Here is an 18949-nt window from a genome sequence, read left to right as displayed (position 1 = left end):
GAATCACAGACCTGTACCTCAGAAACAAATAACACATTTTATGTTAAAAAAAAAAAAAAGAAGAAGATAGCAGGAGGGGAAGAATGAAGGGGGAGGAAATCAGAGGGGGAGACAAACCATGAGAGCCTATGGACTCTGAGAAACAAACTGAGGGTTCTAGAGGGGAGGGGGGTGGGAGGATGGGTTAGCCTGGTGATGGGTATTAAAGAGGGCACGTATTGAAAGGAGCCCTGGGTGTTATATGGAAACAATCATGGAACACTACATCAAAAACTAATGATGTAATGTATGGTGATTAACATAACATAATAATAAAAAAAAAGTAACTAGAAATATTTAATGTACTTTCCATAGATTTAGGAATCAAAAAACACCTCCAATAATTTATGGGTCAAAGAATAAATCAAAATCAAAATAAGAATATTTTTGAACTGTACTGTAACAAAAATGTTACATTTCAAAGCTCATGGAATGTGGCTAAAATAGTAACCTGAGGAAAATTAAGAATCTTAAATGCTTATAAGAGAAAAGAAGAAAGGTTAAGAATTAATGACTTAAGTATTCATCTCAAGAAGTTAGGAAAGAAACAGTAAATAAACCCAAAGTAGAAGACAGTAATATAGATCAGGAGTCAGTAAACTTTGGCCTGTGGTCAAATCTGGCCAGTAGTCTATTTTTATATGGACTGAAAACGAAGAATGACTTTTATGTATTTTAAAGGTCTGTGTGTGTGTGTGTGTGTGTGTGTGTGTGTGTGACAGAGAGAGGGAGAGAGGGTGGGAGGAGTATTTGTAGGAGAGATGAGGAGAGAGAGAATAAATATGTGATAGAGAGCTTATGTGACTGGCAAAGCCTAGAAATATCCCTCAGATATGAATGGGAAATAATGGCATTTTCAGACCAGCAAAAGTAGAGAATTCTTTGCTATCTGACCTGCACATTAAAACAAAACTAAAACCATAGCATACTAGCATGGAATAATGAGTCTAAATCTGTATGTACCTAATAACATAGCTTCAACGCATATAAAACAAAAGTTGATAGAATTGAGGGAGACATAGAGAAACCCATGATCACAGGGGAGCCTTTAATACCCCTCTTTCACTAGCTGGTAGAACAAGTAAACAAAAGCTCAGTTAAAGACAGAGAAGATCTGAACAACAAAAATCAACAAAATTGATATAATTAACATATATAACGGGTGCCTGGGTGACTCAGTTGGTTAGGCATCCAACTCTTGGTTTCAGCTCAGGTCATGATCTCGGGGTCCTGGGTTGGAGCTCTGTGTCGAGCTCTGTGCTCAGCATGGAGTCTGCTTATCTCTCTCCCTTTGCTTCTCCCCCCCTGCTCGTGCTCTCTCTCTTACTCTCTCTCTCTCTCTCAAGTAAATAAATAACTAAAAATCTTTGAAAAAGTTAACACATATAAAACACTATATCTGAGAAGGGCAGAATTCAATTTTTTTTCAAGTTCATAGGGAATATTTTCCAAACTTCATAAAGCAAGTCAACAAAATTTAAATGTCTGAAATCATTCATTGTATATTCTTTGAATATAGAAGAAGTAACGTTGGAAAAAGAAAACACTAAAAAATCCCATATTTTCTTAGACATTAAACAATATACTTCTAAATAATCTGTGAATCAAAGAAAAAATTGCAAGAGAAATTAGAAAATATTTTAAATTGAATGATAAAGAATAACCGATCAAAAAATTGTAATATTCAGCTAAAACACTGTATAGAGAAACACTTACTGCTTTAGAGATGTGCAGCATTATATATCACACTGCCAAAGAAAACGTAATGGCATAAGCTTCCATCTCATGGAGCCAGAAAAAAGAGTAGCATATCTAACCCAAAGGAAGAAGATGAAAGAAAAAAAACAAAGAGCAGAGATTACAGGTTACAGATTACAGAGAAACAGGAAATAAATGTACAGTAAAAAAGCCAACAGAGACCAAAATAGATTCTTTGAATAATTAGTACAATTTGGAAGTTACTAGCAACATTATTAATGAAAATAAAAGGAAATTACTAGGCATCCACATTGGAAATGAAAAAGGAGGCATCATCAGAGATCCTGTAGACATCCATGCTGTTTTGGATCCAAAACCATCAAGACGGGATTCAACCCAGATATACTACTGATCCAAGTGAAGCAGCTAATGACACATGAGAAGGTTGGGAAAATTCCTTTGACCATAATGTATTATTTTTTCTTTTCAAATTTTTTTCAATTTTAGTTAGTTAATATGTAGTTTACTATTAATTTCAGGAGTAGAATTTGGTGATTCATCACTTACATATAGTACCCAGGGCTCAACACAAGTACCCTCCTTAATACCCATCACCCAACATCAATGACTAAAATGAAAAGACAAATAATATGGAGCAACCAGAACTCTAGACAGAAGAGCAAATTGGTACATCCACTGAAAACTGTTATAAAGCTTAAACATGTAAAATCCCATGACCTAGTGATACCACTCCTAGGTACATATCTGAAGAAATATATACATATGTTCGCCAAAAAAATCTATAAGAATGTTCACAGTAGTACTGTTCTTAATGAGATACTGGAGACAACCAATGTTATGGATGAATGTATCTCCCCCAAAATTCATATGTTGGAGCCCTAATCCCTAGTAGTGTTTGGAGATGGGGCCTCTGAGGAAGTAATGAAAGTTAAATGAAGTCATAAATTTGTGGCCCTGATCTGAAAGGATTAATGTCCTTATAAGAGACACCAGAGAGCTTGTTCTCTCTGTCTCTGCACATATGTACTGAGGAAAGGTCACATGAGGACACAGCCAGAAGGCAGCTGTCTACAAGCCAGAGAGTCCTCACCAAAAACCGAATTGGCTGGCAGCTTGATCTGAGACTTCTAGAATTGTGAGAAAATAAATTTCTGTTTTTTAAGCCACCTAGTTTCTGGTATTTTGTTATGGCAGCCTGGCCTAAGAAACCAAATGTCCATTAACAATATAATGGATAAATAATTTGAGGTATATGTATACACTGCAATATGAGATAGTGATAGAATGAACTATAATTACACTTAATAATATGAATGAATCTCACAGGCTTAATAGTAAGTAAGTGAAAGAATCCAGAACTTCACACTTTCATGGTTCCATTTATATAAAGTTCACATAGAGGCCAAATAAATCTGTGCTGTTAGAAGTCCATTTTCTTGATCTGAATTTCTTGACAGGAGTCCTCGTTAGAATGTGTTCTGTTCTGCACTTAACTGTTTTCACACTTTTCCGTATGTGTGTTATGTTTCGATAAGGAGTCAAAAAAAAAAAAAAAAATGAAGGGGTGTTGAGCCTAGCTCTGGAGACTATCACGAGAGAGAGAGCTGAAAGCCACTGGCACCAGAAAAGACATTTTGAAAGCAAAAGAAAACGTCCAGGGGGTGAGATTCCTGAGAGCTGGTGCTTGCTGGATGAAAGACTCTTGGAAAGCCCCAGTTTGCAAATATTTCCATTCCACATTATTTTCCCCATGAAACGCAAGAGTGTTTCTGAAATATTGAAGAGGCACCTTCAATAAACACAACACTATAAAGTCTATAAAAATAAGACTAAGTCATAAAATCACTAATACGTACTGTCACTAAAATATACTTAAACATCACATTTTTCCTATTTCTACACGAGTTATTGATAGGCTGGTGTCTCATAGATCTAGCCACCACCAATTTTATTTTGCCACTTTTTAAATCATGAAAGTTCTATTTTCTAACCATTCCTTTGACACTTTCCTCACTTTCTTTTTACTTCTAATATCTGGATTACCAAATGGAATCCCTTTTGGTGCTTTCTTTTTCCTCAGAAATAAAAAAAAATGAGAACAGTGACCATACAATAGTGATAATGAATATTTTTTGATTGTACGAAATCTGCTCACTAGATATATCACATGAGCTTCACTGATCACTACATATTATGAGACTTTAGGATCAGTTACCACATGTCAGAATGAGGAGGGTTTGATGCAAAGATTGGGGACTGTTGTAATTTGTGGGGCCTTCTTCACTTGGCCTCCTTATCTGATGTTTCTGCTCAATGCCATCAGCAATATGACTGAGTGACTTTGCTGCTTACTTCATATTTGGCCTCTCAGAGAGCAATCCCTTAGAGATTTTCTCTTTTCTTTGTTCTTTTAAGGAAATCAAGAAATCATGCAATTATTATTTTCTTTTCAAATTTTTTTTCAATTCTAGTTAGTTAATATGTAGTGTACTATTAATTTCAGGAGTAGAATTAAGTGATTCATCACTTACATATAACACCCAGTGCTCATCAAAACAAGTGCCCTCCTTAATACCCATCACCCACTTAGTCCATCCCCGGCCCACCTCCCTCCATAAACCCTCAGTTTATTCTCTATCATTAAGTGTCTTTTATGGTTTGCTTCCCTTCTATTTTTTCCCCTTCCCCTATGTTCATCTGTTTTGTTTCTTAAATTCCACATACGAGTGAAATCACATGGTATTTGTCTTTCTCTGACTGACTTATTTCACTTAGCATAATACCCTCAAGCTCCATTCACATCATTGCAAATGGCAAGAAAGAAATCATGCAATTATCTGGAAAATACTTTTTCAGCAGAAAATAGCCTGAGGGAAAAGGTTACAGTTTGCAAGGTTGTAAGCAGAGCTGAGGAGGTGTCCTGGAAAGGCCAGGGTGGGCGGCACCTAGAGCCGGGTTCTGATGGCTCTGCTATCTTATAGGCTGGGTGCCCACAGGTGAGTGGAGGTGCTTCTCTGAGTCTCCCCTTCCTTACCTGTGAAGTGGAAATCATAGAGCAGCTGATGGGAGATGTGGAGGTCATTAATACCAATACTGAACTTAGCACACTGTAGATACTACGCAAATACATGACGGTTGTTGTTATCAAAAGCACAGTATCGTAGCGCTTACCCCACCCCATTCCAGATGACCGTAGCTTTCAAGAGAGCCCAGTAAGAAGGCCTGATTTCCTCAGAGGATGCAAAAACATGCTGTTTTGGATCTGACACCATCAAGAGTGGGATTCAACCCAGATATACTACTGATCCAAGTGAAGCGGCTAATGACACATGAGAAGGTTGGGAAAATTCCTTTGACCATAATTTATTCTACATGATTTAAGCTCCCATTCTGGAACTTTAAGCATAGGGGAATTGTCAGAATGCAAATAACAACACTGCATCTGTGGTAAGCGGACTTCTAAGGTGACCCTAAGATACCCACCTCCCGGGGAGGGATCCCCTTCCCTTGAGTGTGGGTGGGATGCCACCCCCATGATTAAGTTACATTTCCTGGCAATGTAAGGGGTTTTTTTAGAGGTAATTAGTTGACTTTTCAATTAACCCGAAAGGGAGAGTATTCTGGTGGGCCCGACCTAATCAGATGACGACCTTAAAAAAGGATATGGTGGTCAGAGACAGGAGAGAGAAGAAAGGAAGAGAGGGGAGGAGCGAGGAAGGCAGAGAAGGGGAGAGGGAGAAGAGAGGAGAGAGATCCTCTTGCTGGTCTTGAAGAAGGAACCTGGCATGTTATGAAGAGGACCATGTAGGAAGCACCTAGGTCTCTAGAGCTGTCTCTATTTGCCAAGAGCTTCCCCTAACAAGAGCTATCAAGCAAGCTGGAACCTTAGTTACTTAGCTGCAAAGGTGGGGTCCCAGCAGCCCCAGGCTCCCCAGTGCTGGGAGGAAAAGGAGCAGGATGACCTAGAGAAAGCAGGACCTTCTGATCCTGAGGGACACAGTGACATTGATTTATATGCATAATCCTGAGCCTGTCACAGCAGGCCAGGTGAGGCGCCCTGCCCAGAGGTGGGGGGACAGACTGTAGCTTTTAGAAGCCTTTGGTAGGATTCCATTCTCATCCTCCAGAACCTCTAGAAGATAGATTTCTTCCATTTTTTTTTCTGTCCACTTCATGAATCCAATGTAAATAGCACCATCTCCCCCCAATTATTAAAAGCCTTCCAACATTCTCAGCAACCTGAGGCTTTATATAAAACAGGGAAAGCACCTGACATTTCAGGGGGTGGGAATGCTACCTGAAAAGGTGCTTATCTTATACAATTTAGATAATGTTCTTGCCCAGATTCTCATTCTTACCTTCCTATATGCCACCATGTTCACTTGCTAGAAAATATGTCATAGGATTGGTCACTAATGTTGCTACTAGGCCAGGCAGAGGATGCTTTGGAAACCAGCATGTGTCTTAGATATCTCATTATCCTCAAGAACTTAAAACAAATAGTGATTCAGCCCATGAACTGCTCATCTACCTCAAATGGGGCACACCATGAAGGCATACTCGATGAGCAGGATCTGGTTCGTGTCAGATCCCAAGCAGCTTTCCTCTCCTAGGGGAGGGGGGTTGCTCTCCACCTGGTGGTGGGGCATTCCGGCATCCCAGGAGAGGAGCCTCAGGGGTGTAAATTCACCAGCACGGCCAGAAGTCATCTTCCCTCTGGAAGAAATCCTGCGCATCTTGAAGTTATCTTTCATCTAGAAGGAATGGAGTATACCTAGAAGTAATCTTTCTGGGTCTGAGAATTAATGCCATCTTAAATGGGGCATCTTCCCTTCACTCAAATTTCTTCTGGAGAATGTATCACTTTCTAAATCTCTCTGTAGCCCACATAGTTAGTCACACTTGGAAGGTAACTGAGTCATGACAAAATTTAGTATCTGGCTAGGGGGATGGAAGCCATGGCTTAGTGGCTTGATTTCAGTTGGCTTCCGGAAGTCAAGACTCTTATGCAGTTGAGAACATTCCTAGGACTGTCAGTCAGATGTGACCACCCTGGGAAGATGACCCAGCTATGATAAATGCCAGTGCTTTCCAACCTCTGGAGAACCAAAAATGGCTCAGTGCTATTCTAACATCTGCATCCAGACCCAGGTTGGATGCCCACGATTAAGGCGTTCTTCACACAAGTAGTCTGATTGGGAACATGGTACAAAGTTCCTATTTCTAGCTTTGACAGAGCGGTCATTCAATCTCCTCACACAATAACTTCAGTTAAGAACAGAAGACAGACACACAAACGTGGGAACTGGCACTGTGAATGGAAAAAAGCCCACAAAACCTGAGTGCCTGCAGAGAAGAAAATAGCAGGTGAACTCTGTCGAGGGAGGCTGGTGGTATTATGGGTGAGGAGCAATTAGTCACTCATTCTGCCTTTTCCAAGCAATGTTCCTGATTCATGCACGATAATGGGACCAATTAACTTGAGCTTTGTAACAGATGGTTACCACACAGTTTAAAATAAGATGTCATTTTGCTCAACACCCACGAAGAAAATAAAACGTGACAAGTCTCCAGGAGCAAGGCGAGCACATCTTGCCCTGAACGTGACCCTGTAATTCTTTTTAATATCACTGCCCTTATGGAGAGACCCCCCCACCCACGGTCACTGATCCCCCTTCTCTGGGTCTTGCCTGTGCTTCTCCAAGTCCCTCCCCCGGGACCGAAATGTTTTTCTCTGTGTCTGTCTCCCTGGCGTTTCTGTCCGGCTCCAGACCCCTTCATCCACCTGGTATTCAAGACAGAGCAGAATTGTGCTGGGGCTATGGTGGGAGCTTGCTATGAAAGCTCACCTCTCCCCAGGGATTTCTTCTCACACTGCTAACTCCTGCATCTATATCCTTAACCCGGGCCTCTCCTGACCTCTAGACTCTCATGTTCAACTGGACAGCGATGTCACAAGTCTCACCAGGATCTCTGACCTAGCCTGCCCCTCCTGACCTGTCCATCATCCCCAAACCTGCCCCTCCCCCAGAGTTCTGCATCTCCCCACGGCACTGTCATCTACCTGCGTGCTAAGGAAGGGCAACATTCTTGGGGTCATGCTTGACTCAGCTCTTTCTGCCATGGCCCGCATCCAGTACATCAGCAAGTCCCGTGGGTCCACCTTCAAAGCAGATCCTGCTTCAGTATCTAGCTTCTTCTTGTGACTTCCACTGCTACCCCCAGGGCGCTGGCTACCCCACCTCCCCTGAACTAAAGCAGCTACCTCCTCCTTGCTCTTCCTGCTTCTTCTCTTGCCCCCTTAGACTCCATTCTCAACAGAGCACAAGAATGCATCAAATGCGAATCTAAACATGTCACTCCCCTGTTCAAAATCCTCCTGGGACTGCACCTCCGACCTACAGTTAGTCCCCAGGGCTTACAATGGTTCCTTGGGCCCCTGGCTACCATTCTCTTGCCTTCCTTTCCAACTCCTCCAACCCCTGTTCCATCTGCTCCCATGCCTGGCCTTCCTTACGTAGTGTGCAAGCCTTTGAGGCCAAGCCCCTTCTGCTGGGAACACCAGAGCCGGATGTCTCCATCCCTCCTCCCTGCCCTCCAGAGGCCTGCCTTAGTCTCCCTCCCTTCTCCTCGTACCCCCCTACCTTGCTTCCTACCCCTTCCACAACGGTCCTCACCGCCTCACTTCACGTTTATGGTCTCCCTTTTATCGTCTTTCTTCCCTACTAGAATTTAATCTCTGCAAGTGCAGGAATTTCACCTGTGTGGTTTAGAGTCATGGCCCCAGCACCTGCAATGAGCTGTTTCATGGGAGCACAGGGTTGTGTTGGGTGAACTGGTCTTGGTTTGGCAGCTCTCACACATCTCTGACTCGAAATGTAAAAAAGTGAGGCTCAAGAAGGCCAAGTAATGTGGCCAAGTTCTCCCACCTGACCTGGGACTTGGCCACGTTGGGCTGACTCAGAAGCCTTTGGAACATCTGCACATCCCACCACTTCCCTGGCAGATCTGCTTCAATCTGACTATCCTTCCATGGAGCCGAGACTCAACACCACAAGTCAAGGGGGTCCCTAAATATTTTTTGACATCTGTATTTCAATTTCTCAGGTATGCAGTAACTACTATATTACACAGACATGCCTCTGCCCTTTGGGTTCACAGGCTCGCTGAAGCATCACACACCATCTTGCCCACAGTGGTGGGCTTCTGGACAAGGTACCAATGCTTACTCCTCAGGCCTAGAGACCCATGATCTTGGAGTCTTCTTACACATAAGTGAAGCAAGATAACCCGATGGAGAAATTTATGGTTTCTTGTATTTTCCATGGCAGGTAATCATTAAAGAATGAAAGGCATTTTTCCTTCATCTCTCAGGTCAGCACTTGTATGTACTGAAGACCTGTCCTTTTGTTGCTTGCAAGACTGTCATGGGGTGGGAGGAAGTAGGTTGTACCCTGCAGGGATTTAAGGCCTGGGAGAATGGCACTGTGGGTTCTGTGGGAGGTGAGGACTGGCACCCCACTCAATACAGAGGCCCCTCAAATAGATGGGCTGCCCCATGCCTTAGCAGGCACTGAGAGGTAGAGCCAAGCCCCTGTGATGGACCAGGGGCAAAACTGAATGAAGGTCAATTTATGCCCAATTTTCTGGACCACATAAACCCCGGTTCCTGCAGAGTCCCAAGGGCAGGGAAAGCACCCCCCACCCTGAGACTCTGTGACAGAGATGATATTTCCTTCCCAAGACAGCTAGAATTATGCCTCGAGCAAGTGGATTTTTTTGGACATCTATATCAATCTCCCATGTATATAGTAGATGTACAACACATGTATATCAACAGCTTATCCACAACTGTCCTGAGCATTAAATTACTACAAGGAGGAATTTGCACTTTATACCTGGCAATACTGAGCAGCTTTCTCAAATCGCTGTTTCATGGTAGAGCTCCATCTTCCCCATGGACATTAACAGTGGTGCCTGAACAACAGGAGCACAGCCTGGGTGGGAGAGAATAAGTCTGCCTCCTAGTGGGCCATACTTATCACCCAGATGGGTGGGGGGCCATCTGGGGCTCACCTGACATGAGCCAAGGTCCTCACCAGAATCCGGGCACAGAAAGGGCCTGAGGGATGATCTAGTCCACACCCCTGCTTGGAAGGTGAAGAAAGAAGTCAACAGAATTCATATGGATGGCAGGCTGGGGTCAATTCTATGCTAAGGAAATGAACACATTTATTCTTTATGCCTACATTGTTTTTCAGTTTCTCATTTCCCTGTGCTAGGCAGAGCCCTGATGTTCAGGCTCTCGCTGCTCCAGGGGCATTTTCCCAAAGTGGGGGGGGGCGGGGGGGTGGGCAGCAAACCAGCCTCCCCAAGGCTTCTTGCAGCATGGATGGGGTGCCTTCCCAGTGCTGGGTGGGGATCCCTGCTGCCCGTTCTCTCCATCCTCTTGGCATGTGACAGAAACAGTGTTGAATTTAGCGTCTTCACTTGGTTAAGTTTGGGTTCTTAAAAGGTGCTTTCCAAGGCTGGATGGTTGGAGTACAATAGTACCCTTTTAAAATACAAATCCAGAAGGTAAGATGTAAGTGATAAAAATGTAACATATGGAAGAAATAACAGAAAAGACATTACAAAGAAGTAAAGGATTTTGCTAAGCATGGCAGGGTCGAAGGAGGGAGCTCTCCCGGTGCCAGAGGGGGGCGCTGCGCCCTTTACCAGGACTCCACCTTCAGAGGAAGCAGCCACCATTACTGGTGCTACCAGCCATTGTCAGGACCTAAGGTTATAAAGTCCCAGCTGGGTAGCAGTCGAGAGAAATTAGCTCACGAAACGCTTTTCTTTCTTAACCTATACCAATTCCCACTTCTGTATGAAGAGTGAACCCTTTGTTTAAAATCTCGTATCTGAATTATTCACATAGAAGCATGTTTAAAAGAGCCAGCCTCCATAGTGAGTGGTTTAGGATTATTGCTAATCCAGGTGAACTGTTTTGTGACTGTTGATCAGTCAGTGACCGTGAGAGAAGACAGAGCAGGGCTGTGGGTGTCAGTCTTTGGGTTGCTTTTGACAGCTTTGTAGCAGCTGAGGAAACAAGTCATCTGCAGTCACAACATCACATTCAGTGAGTTACTGGGAGTGCGGACCCTGTTCTCAAACCAAGCATCCCATGGGTGAGGCTCCCCTGAGTCCTGTGGCTGAGACCAATCACCAGGATGCGCAGCACTAATAAGGCCCCACTAACCACCATCCCTTCCTTTGTCTGTGTGAATTCTGTGCTTTCCTTCTTGCAGCAGGTGGATGAAGATGTTTCCTGGATTGTTCTACAAGAAATGGAAGGAAGCCAAGTATACACAGAAGCTTGGATCTGGTGAAAACACCCAAGTGTCAACTTCCTGGATGCTTCCCATTTGCCCTGCAGATCTGTGCTCTCTCTACTCTGCACCCACAGGCCGACCTGCACGGACCCCAGCAATGGCCTCTCTGCTCTCTGCCCTTCTGCTGGTGAGAGGCATTGGTCAGAGCCTGGATGGTGGAGGAAGGTGGTTGGAATATTTATTTTTTCAGAATCTCTTCTCCTAGAAGGCATACCTTTTATAAGTAGCTTTCTCCATCAGCTACTCTCACTGTTTGCCTCTTTGCTACCAGGACTGGTAGGAGATGACTGGTCCTTCTGCCAATGTTAAGACTGTACCAACTACAGACCCTTCTCTTCAGTCTTCTGCAACACTCCAAAGGCTTGGGCATTTTCAGTTGTGTCTTGGTGAAGAGCTGAGATAAGCCTGATTCCCTGACAGAGCAGAACTAGTTGACTGAAGGCCTGAACACACCGTCTCTTCACCATGCTCAGTCAGAGGCTCCCCTTCCTGTTCCCCTGGGAGGTGCCACACAGGAGCACCTCCAGGTGCCAGGCCTTTGAAGGGCATAGAAGTCTTCTGGACGCATGTCCAAGAAGCCCCTGAACATGTGATTTTGCAAAGATATATAATGAAAATGGTTATGAGTAAGATAGGATATTTGCTCTGTCTCAGGAAGAACCTACATCTGCTTTAGACATTTGTTTTGAACTAATTATTTTGTCCTGAGGAACTCCAAAGAAGACAAGTCTGGCTTGCTCCCCAGATCTCTTCCTCATTGGGATGTCAGAAGACACGCCAAGAAAAAGGGGGAGAGTGAAGTCAGGGTTTGTGTCTCTTCAACCTGGAGGCCGGGAAGGCTGGGAGGGCAGGAGATGACAGCCACACAAGGCACGTGCCATTTCATACTCAAATAGCTTCACCAGGCCACCACCTGTCTTCCCATCTTTGCAGGAAAACAGAAGCTCAGGGAGGTTACTAACTTGCTCATGTCCATAGGAAGTGACGGTCTCCTATTTTTCTCAAAGCCCATGGTCTTGCCTTTCATTCAACACCCACGGGAGGGTTAGATGGAAACAGGAGAAAAGTAAGGCAAAACCACAGAGAGTCCTCTTTAGAGGGGGCCGGCCTAGGCAGGTTGGGTCTGGGAACAGAGGGAAAACTCAAGAGGTCTCAGCACCACACTGTCATCCACCCCTACTGGCCGGTGCTGGGCTGGAGCAGAGCTTGTCTGCAGAGCAGGGGGTCTGCTGCAAGTACCTAGAGTCTGAATTGAAAACACTTGAGTCAGACAACATGCCTCTCCCTTGCTCCCTGATCTAAGTCAGGCCAGCCTCGCTTGCTCCCTGAGCCCAGGCAACATGGGCCTGCCGGGGGCCAGCCACTCACCTGCCTGCTCCAAAGCCACCATGGTCGCCTGCTCAATCAAGTCCCGTTCGATGAAGCTCCTGAAGTCTTCGCTGTACACGCTCAGATCTGGCAGCTGGAATGTGTAGATGGGCATCTCCAGGGGGAACTGCTCATTGTTGCACTCACTCGCCACGTGGGACCGGGCCAGGGAGACGATTGCCGAGCTGGCGTGGGAAATCCCCCGGGAGAGTCGCTTTTCTGCAGGGGGGGGAGGAGGGGGACAACCACAGGAACTGAGTGGGGTGGGTGTGTGGCTCTGCGAGCATGCATGCACACACACACGTGCACGCACAAAGACGCTCCCACACGTGTCCACACGCACACACACACTCGCCCGCACGCCTGTCACTCTTCCTGCAGGCCTCCCTGCTGCTGAGCTAATATTACCACCACCTGGCATATGGCACTTACTCACTCTGAGTCGTGAAACCATTCAGAAAGAGGCGAGCTGCAGGTCTACTACGCAAGTACACAGCAGCATCACGAAAGATCACCAGTCTTGCTTTTTTGGGTCTTAAGTTACATCTAACTCAGTTCAGCAGAGCTGCTTTGGGCTCGGCTGAAGGCCACAAGCCACACTGCTTTGTTTTACATATTCATATACTTAAAGCAAGAAGCAATTGGTTCAGGCTTTCCCCATGTGGCTTGGGTTGTAAGAGAGGTTACTTTACTAAAGGGACTCTGATAAACATATCCCATGTGACGATGATGCCCCAAATACAAACATACAAAACCATCACATCTGCTTCTCTTTTTTAAAGGTTATATTTATTTCAGAGAGAGTGCACACATGAGAGAGAGAGAGAAAGTGCGTATGAACAGAGGGGAGCAGCAGAAGGAGAAGCAGGTTCCCCGCTGAGCAGGGAGCCCATGCGGGGCTCGATCCCAGGATTCTGGGATCATGACCTGAGCTGAAGGCAGATGCTTAACCAACTGAGCCACACAGGAGCCCCTGTTTCTCTTCTCAGTTTGCCATTGACACAGCACTCAGAAAGTGCCCGTCTACTCTGGTCTTATTCTGCCTGGAGTTTCCAGCCAAAGGGTGAGAAGTTTAGTGAAGAATTCCTCTGATGTACTTAATGTTGCCCCGTGAAGAAAATCATGTGATCTCAACGCCACAGCAAAAATACAGATGTCTTTGTTCTCTTGGCGCTGAAACATACTTGGTTTTTTAAGCCCTGCTCTTAATAGCTAACATTTACCATAGTAGAAGAAGTCTTAAATACACGATGTTAGGGGGACACTTTCTTTTTGCAATCAATATTTGTAATAATGGAGAATTCTTCTAGCAAGGCAGAACTTCTCTTTCAATTTGCTCAGGAAAACAAAATTCAAACTAGTGTTTGAATGAGTGTTGTCTAAGCCCTGTGGCAAATTCATAAGTGTATCCACTCAGGTCATGAGGACTGCCACTTCATTTCAGATTAGCTTGCACACTGATCAGGCTCTGCGCATAAGCTGATGCCACGCTGAAGCATGTCTCTGCCCACCTGAGCTCACAGAAAACCCACGCTCGTGCCTTCATCCGGAAGGAGAGCTCCCTACTTCCCCACGTGCAAGAGCAGTGGACAGAAATGTCATTAAAGTCATTTTGCTACAGCAGACTAAAAACAAGAGGCTTTTGATCCTGGGGTAAGTTGGTTTTAAATTTAAAGTTAATTCTCAGAAGTCTCAAGTATCTGGGCATTAAACTGAGTGGTTGAGTCCCGCAGACAGAGTATTTTTAAAATGAGTAGTTTTGATTCATCTTCAGTTGGATTCTGAGACCATGATGACTAGTTATTTTCTATTTGGAGGAAAGGCAAAGAGAAGTTAAACCACACCGGCCATGAGAAAGAAGAGACATGGAACACATAGGGCCTGGCTTGTCTACCACTGGGGATGGCCCTGTTGCTTCCTGCACTTGGTCCACATTCTCGAGAGTGGGAGCAGAGGAGAATCCAAGTCCTTCTGCCATGTTCTCCAGGTCTCGCAAGCCATGCTGATGTCTCACCTCTTGCTGCAGACTACTGTTTCTGTATCTGGGAAAGTAGGAACTGCCTCACCCTTTGGGATCCGATGGAGATGGACATCAGACATTCTTTAACACCCGAGGTGCTACATGACCCCACAATCCACTGGGCAGACTCACGATGCTGCTCTCAACAGGTGGAATCTGATGGGCAGGGTCATCCATACTCTTTCATGGCTTATCATTCAGTACCTCTTTGTCAATTGATGAGATGCTATTAGGACCTTAGGAACACTGTGATTCATAGTATAATATGATGCTATTAAGCAGTTCCAAATATTAAATATTTGGAGTCTGAATGAAAAAGGCTTTTGGGGGGTGCCTGGGTGACTCAGTCAGTTGAGTGTCCGACTCTTGGTTTTGGCTCAGGTCATGATCTCAGGGTCCTGGGATTGAGCCCCTCGTTGGGCTCCTCAGTCAGAGGGGAGCCTGCTTGAGGATTCTTTCTCTCCCTCTCCCTCTGCCCCTCCCTCTGCTCACTCTCTCTCTAAAATAAATAAATAAATCTTAAAAAAAGAAAAAGTCTTCCCCACCACCACCTCCATGAATGCATATATGTAATCACACACAGATAGACACACACATTGATTTTTTAAACACGAACTCAGTGATCCTTCTTTTAGAGGTATAAATGAATTGTTTTACAGGAATGACCATGTTCAGAGTTATGCCCCAGAGAAATACAGATATTAAAGAAAAACACAGTGAGAGGACGCACAGAATTCTGCAACTATTGACAAAACCAACTCAAATTGATCTGTGATTCAGGCCAGGGGAGGTGTTTTAACTATATTTTCTTATTTTCTGTATTCTTGATGCTCTGGCATCTGGGGTATCCCTGACTGGGGAGAGGCTTTTCTTACTAGGAATAGCTAATTCTGAGAGCAAATGACTCACAGGAAAGGAGCATGCCTTTCTTATGCAAACCAACCAATCCAGAGCCCATACTCTGAACCACCTCTTCTATCTGGTTCTTACACTCCAGCAAGCAATATGTCTCTGCACCCCAGGGCAAGGTACAAGACCACCAGAGATAGCTCCTAAACCCCAGAGAGCCTGCTGAAATTATTCAATCTTGGCAATCCTAAATCTGTTTACCCTGCCTTGCCTTTTCCAAGGAAATCAAAATAAAACTCATGCCCGTATTTTTCCTCTCCGTCCCTTCTGCCTCCTGACCAACCTTGGTGCTTCCCCATGTGGTCCTGCAGAGTGTGCCATGTCACCTGCTTTTAGGGAACTGTGAGTCTAACAGCTTCCTTCATGATATTCTTTTCCATGTTTGCCTATCTTATCCTATCTGATTAAAACAAATCCTAGGTATTTTAAAAACAGGTGTACAAACCTTTTCTGAAAGGGACAGAGTAAGTACTTTAGGCTTTGTAAACCAAAGCCTTAGCCAATGCATAAATGAATGGGCATTGAGGGTGTTTCAATAAAAACTTTATTTAAAAAACAGACAGTAGCCAGAGTTGGCTCATGGGCCATTGCTTGCTGACCCCTAATTTATAATATGGAGACATTCATTTTCCCTGTTAGTGCATGCACTATGATTTCAAGAACTCAAGTAAAGGATACATATATCTAATTCAGAAACTGTAATTTCTAATTTTTAAAAAGTACATAGGATTGTTCAAAAAACTCAATTAATGGAATTATGTGACAGACTTATTTTTTTCAGTTACATTTATCAGGCTCTGAATCCATCAACCTCTCTGGAAGCAGAGAGGAGGGTCCTTCTAGCCTCCTCAATGGGAGGATAGAATAATGGGTTGGTTGGTTTGCTGCCAGTCAAAAACAGCAGGGGCAGCCATATATACATACATATTTAGAAAACCCAAGATATTCTCTTAGAAAAAATGATTAATATTATAAGAGAATTTCTGTAAATTACTGCATAAACATAAATATGGAAAAAGTAAGTCGCTTTTCTCTATGTCTAAAATCTTAGAATCTGACTAAATGGAGAGGCATATTTAATGTTCTTGAGTGGGAAAACAATATTACAATATGCCAATTATTCTTAAAATAAAAATTCAATCCAATTCCAACCAGAATTCCAAGCTTAAGTTTTATATGGCAGAATAAAACCTCCAAAAATAGTGAAAAACTTTTGGAAAAGACTATCAGTGAAAGGAGTTGCCTTAACAGAAAGTATAGCATACGAACTACCAGAGTTAAGGTAACAGGATGGGTGACCGCACGGATTGACAGAGTCTGGAAACAGATCCAAATATATTTGGGAATTTAATATATGGCAACATTGGCATTTTAGTTCAGTGGGTAAGGAATGTTTTATTCAATAAATGTGCTAGAGTAACTCACTCTTGATCCAGAAGAAAGCAAGACTAGATTCTTCCTTATTACTTATAAAAATTTCAAATCAATCAAAAGACCTAAGAACAAAATTTTAAAAGAATATAGGAACATATTTCAGTAACTACTCCAGGAGGCCTTCTAAAGCGAAAGAGGACACCTCTCAGCCATGAATGAACAGTAATATAAACATTTTGTGTGGCAGAATATTCTGTAAACAAAGTCATAAAGCAAATGATATACCAGGAAAGACATACACATATAAAAATGTATGTTCCTGGTCTTAATCACAGAGGATGCTACACGTTGATCAGAAAACTGAAAACAAATCAATAGAAAAATGGGCAAAGTATGGGAACAGGCATGTTGCAGAAGGGGAAATCCAACTGGCTAACAAACAAATGACAAGATGAAAGTTAAAACAAGACACCCTTTTCCACCCTTCACAGCAGAAAAGCAATGTAAAGCCGTTACAAAAACGTCCAGTGCTGGCAAGAGTGGAGGGAGATACCTCATTTCACACATTGCAAGCAGAAATGCGTCTGGGAAAAAAGTCCCGAAGTTACTGAATTAAACATACACAGGTACTGGCACAGGAAATCCACTTTGGGAACACTAACCTAGAGAAATAAAAGCACTAGTATCTAAGATCACAGGCATACAGTTGTTTATTTTAGCATTGCTAGTAGTATTGAAAACAAGCGAAACAAAAAAACCCAAGAAAAACCAGAATAACCATTAATACAGGAGTGGTTTAAAAATCATTGTAGGCTGTGGAATAAAATATTGAGCCTCTACTCGTGATTTACTGTTCAGTGAAACAAGTGCTCTGAGAAGCATTATGTGCATTTGACCCTGGTGCATTTTGAAAGAGCCCAAGGAAAGCAAGGAGGAGACAGACGAGGATGTAATCGTTGGTTATTACATCAGTGAGATCTAGGATGGGTGGGGAAGAAAACGCTGAAGTTCTCTCTATGTATCTTTGTACTGTTTCTTTCATCACGATAAACACATCTGACTCCTGTAATTAAGAAAAAGAATAGAGAAAATGGAGCCCGCGGGGCAGTGAGCTGATGATGAACAGATCTGGAGACCCGGTGGGAAGTAAGTGAAGGGACTAGAGGTGTTTGGCTTGGAGAGACCAGGGCTCCAGGAGGAGAGCTGGCCTTTAATCACGTGGGGTCCTGGGGAACTGGACTCCTCCTCCTGCTTTTTGGAGGCAGAGGGAGGAGCCGGAAATGGAAGCTGCAGTGCACGTTTCAGCTTGATGTGCGTGGAGAGCCCGATGTGTCCGCAGCCCAGGAGAGGTGGTGACCTTGTCGTTCTTTGCACCCTCCACGCCCCCCACCCCGCTACCCCATGCAAGCCATGGCACTCTGGGGAAGCTGTTCCTGGCCTCAGCCCCTAACCAGGTACCTTGGGCAATGTCGTCCTGTCTCTGCAGGCAGGGCCGCTCCACCTTGTGGCCGGGCTGGGGCGGCTCTCGCTCTGGCTGCTTGGGGCACCTGCCCTCGTTGAACACATGCGGCAGGTTGGCTGTGTGCACTTGTCGGAGCTGCTCATAGTCACTCAGAGCGGCAGTCAGGTCCCAGTTTTTGCCTATGGCCAAGAAATGACAATATTAAGGATCTCACTGTAGGAAAAAAACTGCAAGAAGGGTTCCTCATCAGCACGTTGATGAATGAACTTTCCACCAGCAATGCTCGTTTTTTTCAGAGGGGTAAAGTGGCCTGATGTGTAAGTAGAAGTTCACACCTGCGACTGACGTCCATCTGAAATACGTGACTCTATTTACTCTCATCGCCTTTAGATTCATGCACACACATGTCAAAACATTCTATTCCTAATTATCATGCCTTCCTCCACCCCTCTGAAAAATTAAGCTGTAGAGCTTACTCTCTGAGAGAAGCAAAATATAAACTAAATTAAAAAAATCAATAAAAAGAATCCCCAAATTTTCTTCAGGCTTTTGCTTCCAGTTTTACTTCTCTTTTTAAGCTTAATACGGGAAAAGCAGAAGCTTGGGACGTATTCTCTGTGTAAAGCCTCAGTGGGAGGCAGACTTCAGATCTCTGACCTTGAACTGGGGGAGATGCAAGCC

General features: G+C 43.9%; 1 protein-coding gene across 1 annotated transcript in view; it reads right to left on the bottom strand.

The window, feature by feature from the left end:
• The window catches only part of OTUD7A (OTU deubiquitinase 7A), an 80354-nt gene extending 61657 nt beyond the window's left edge, over window positions 1-18697 (bottom strand). Inside the window, exons 1-2 of the mRNA XM_081831497.1 lie at window positions 18265-18697; window positions 12504-12722 (exon numbers count right to left, since the gene is read on the bottom strand). Coding sequence (XP_081687623.1) covers window positions 12504-12618 — 115 coding nt within the window. The 5' untranslated portion in view covers window positions 12619-12722; window positions 18265-18697. The remainder of the gene's footprint in view (window positions 1-12503; window positions 12723-18264) is intronic.
• Between the last annotated feature and the right edge of the window lie 252 nt (window positions 18698-18949).

Source organism: Leptonychotes weddellii, chromosome 9, assembly GCF_054177405.1.
Source record: "Leptonychotes weddellii isolate Sample4059 chromosome 9, ASM5417740v2, whole genome shotgun sequence".
NCBI classification, from domain to species: domain Eukaryota; kingdom Metazoa; phylum Chordata; class Mammalia; order Carnivora; family Phocidae; genus Leptonychotes; species Leptonychotes weddellii.
Note: the sequence above shows the minus strand (reverse complement) of the source record. Positions and strands in the feature narration are given on the sequence as shown.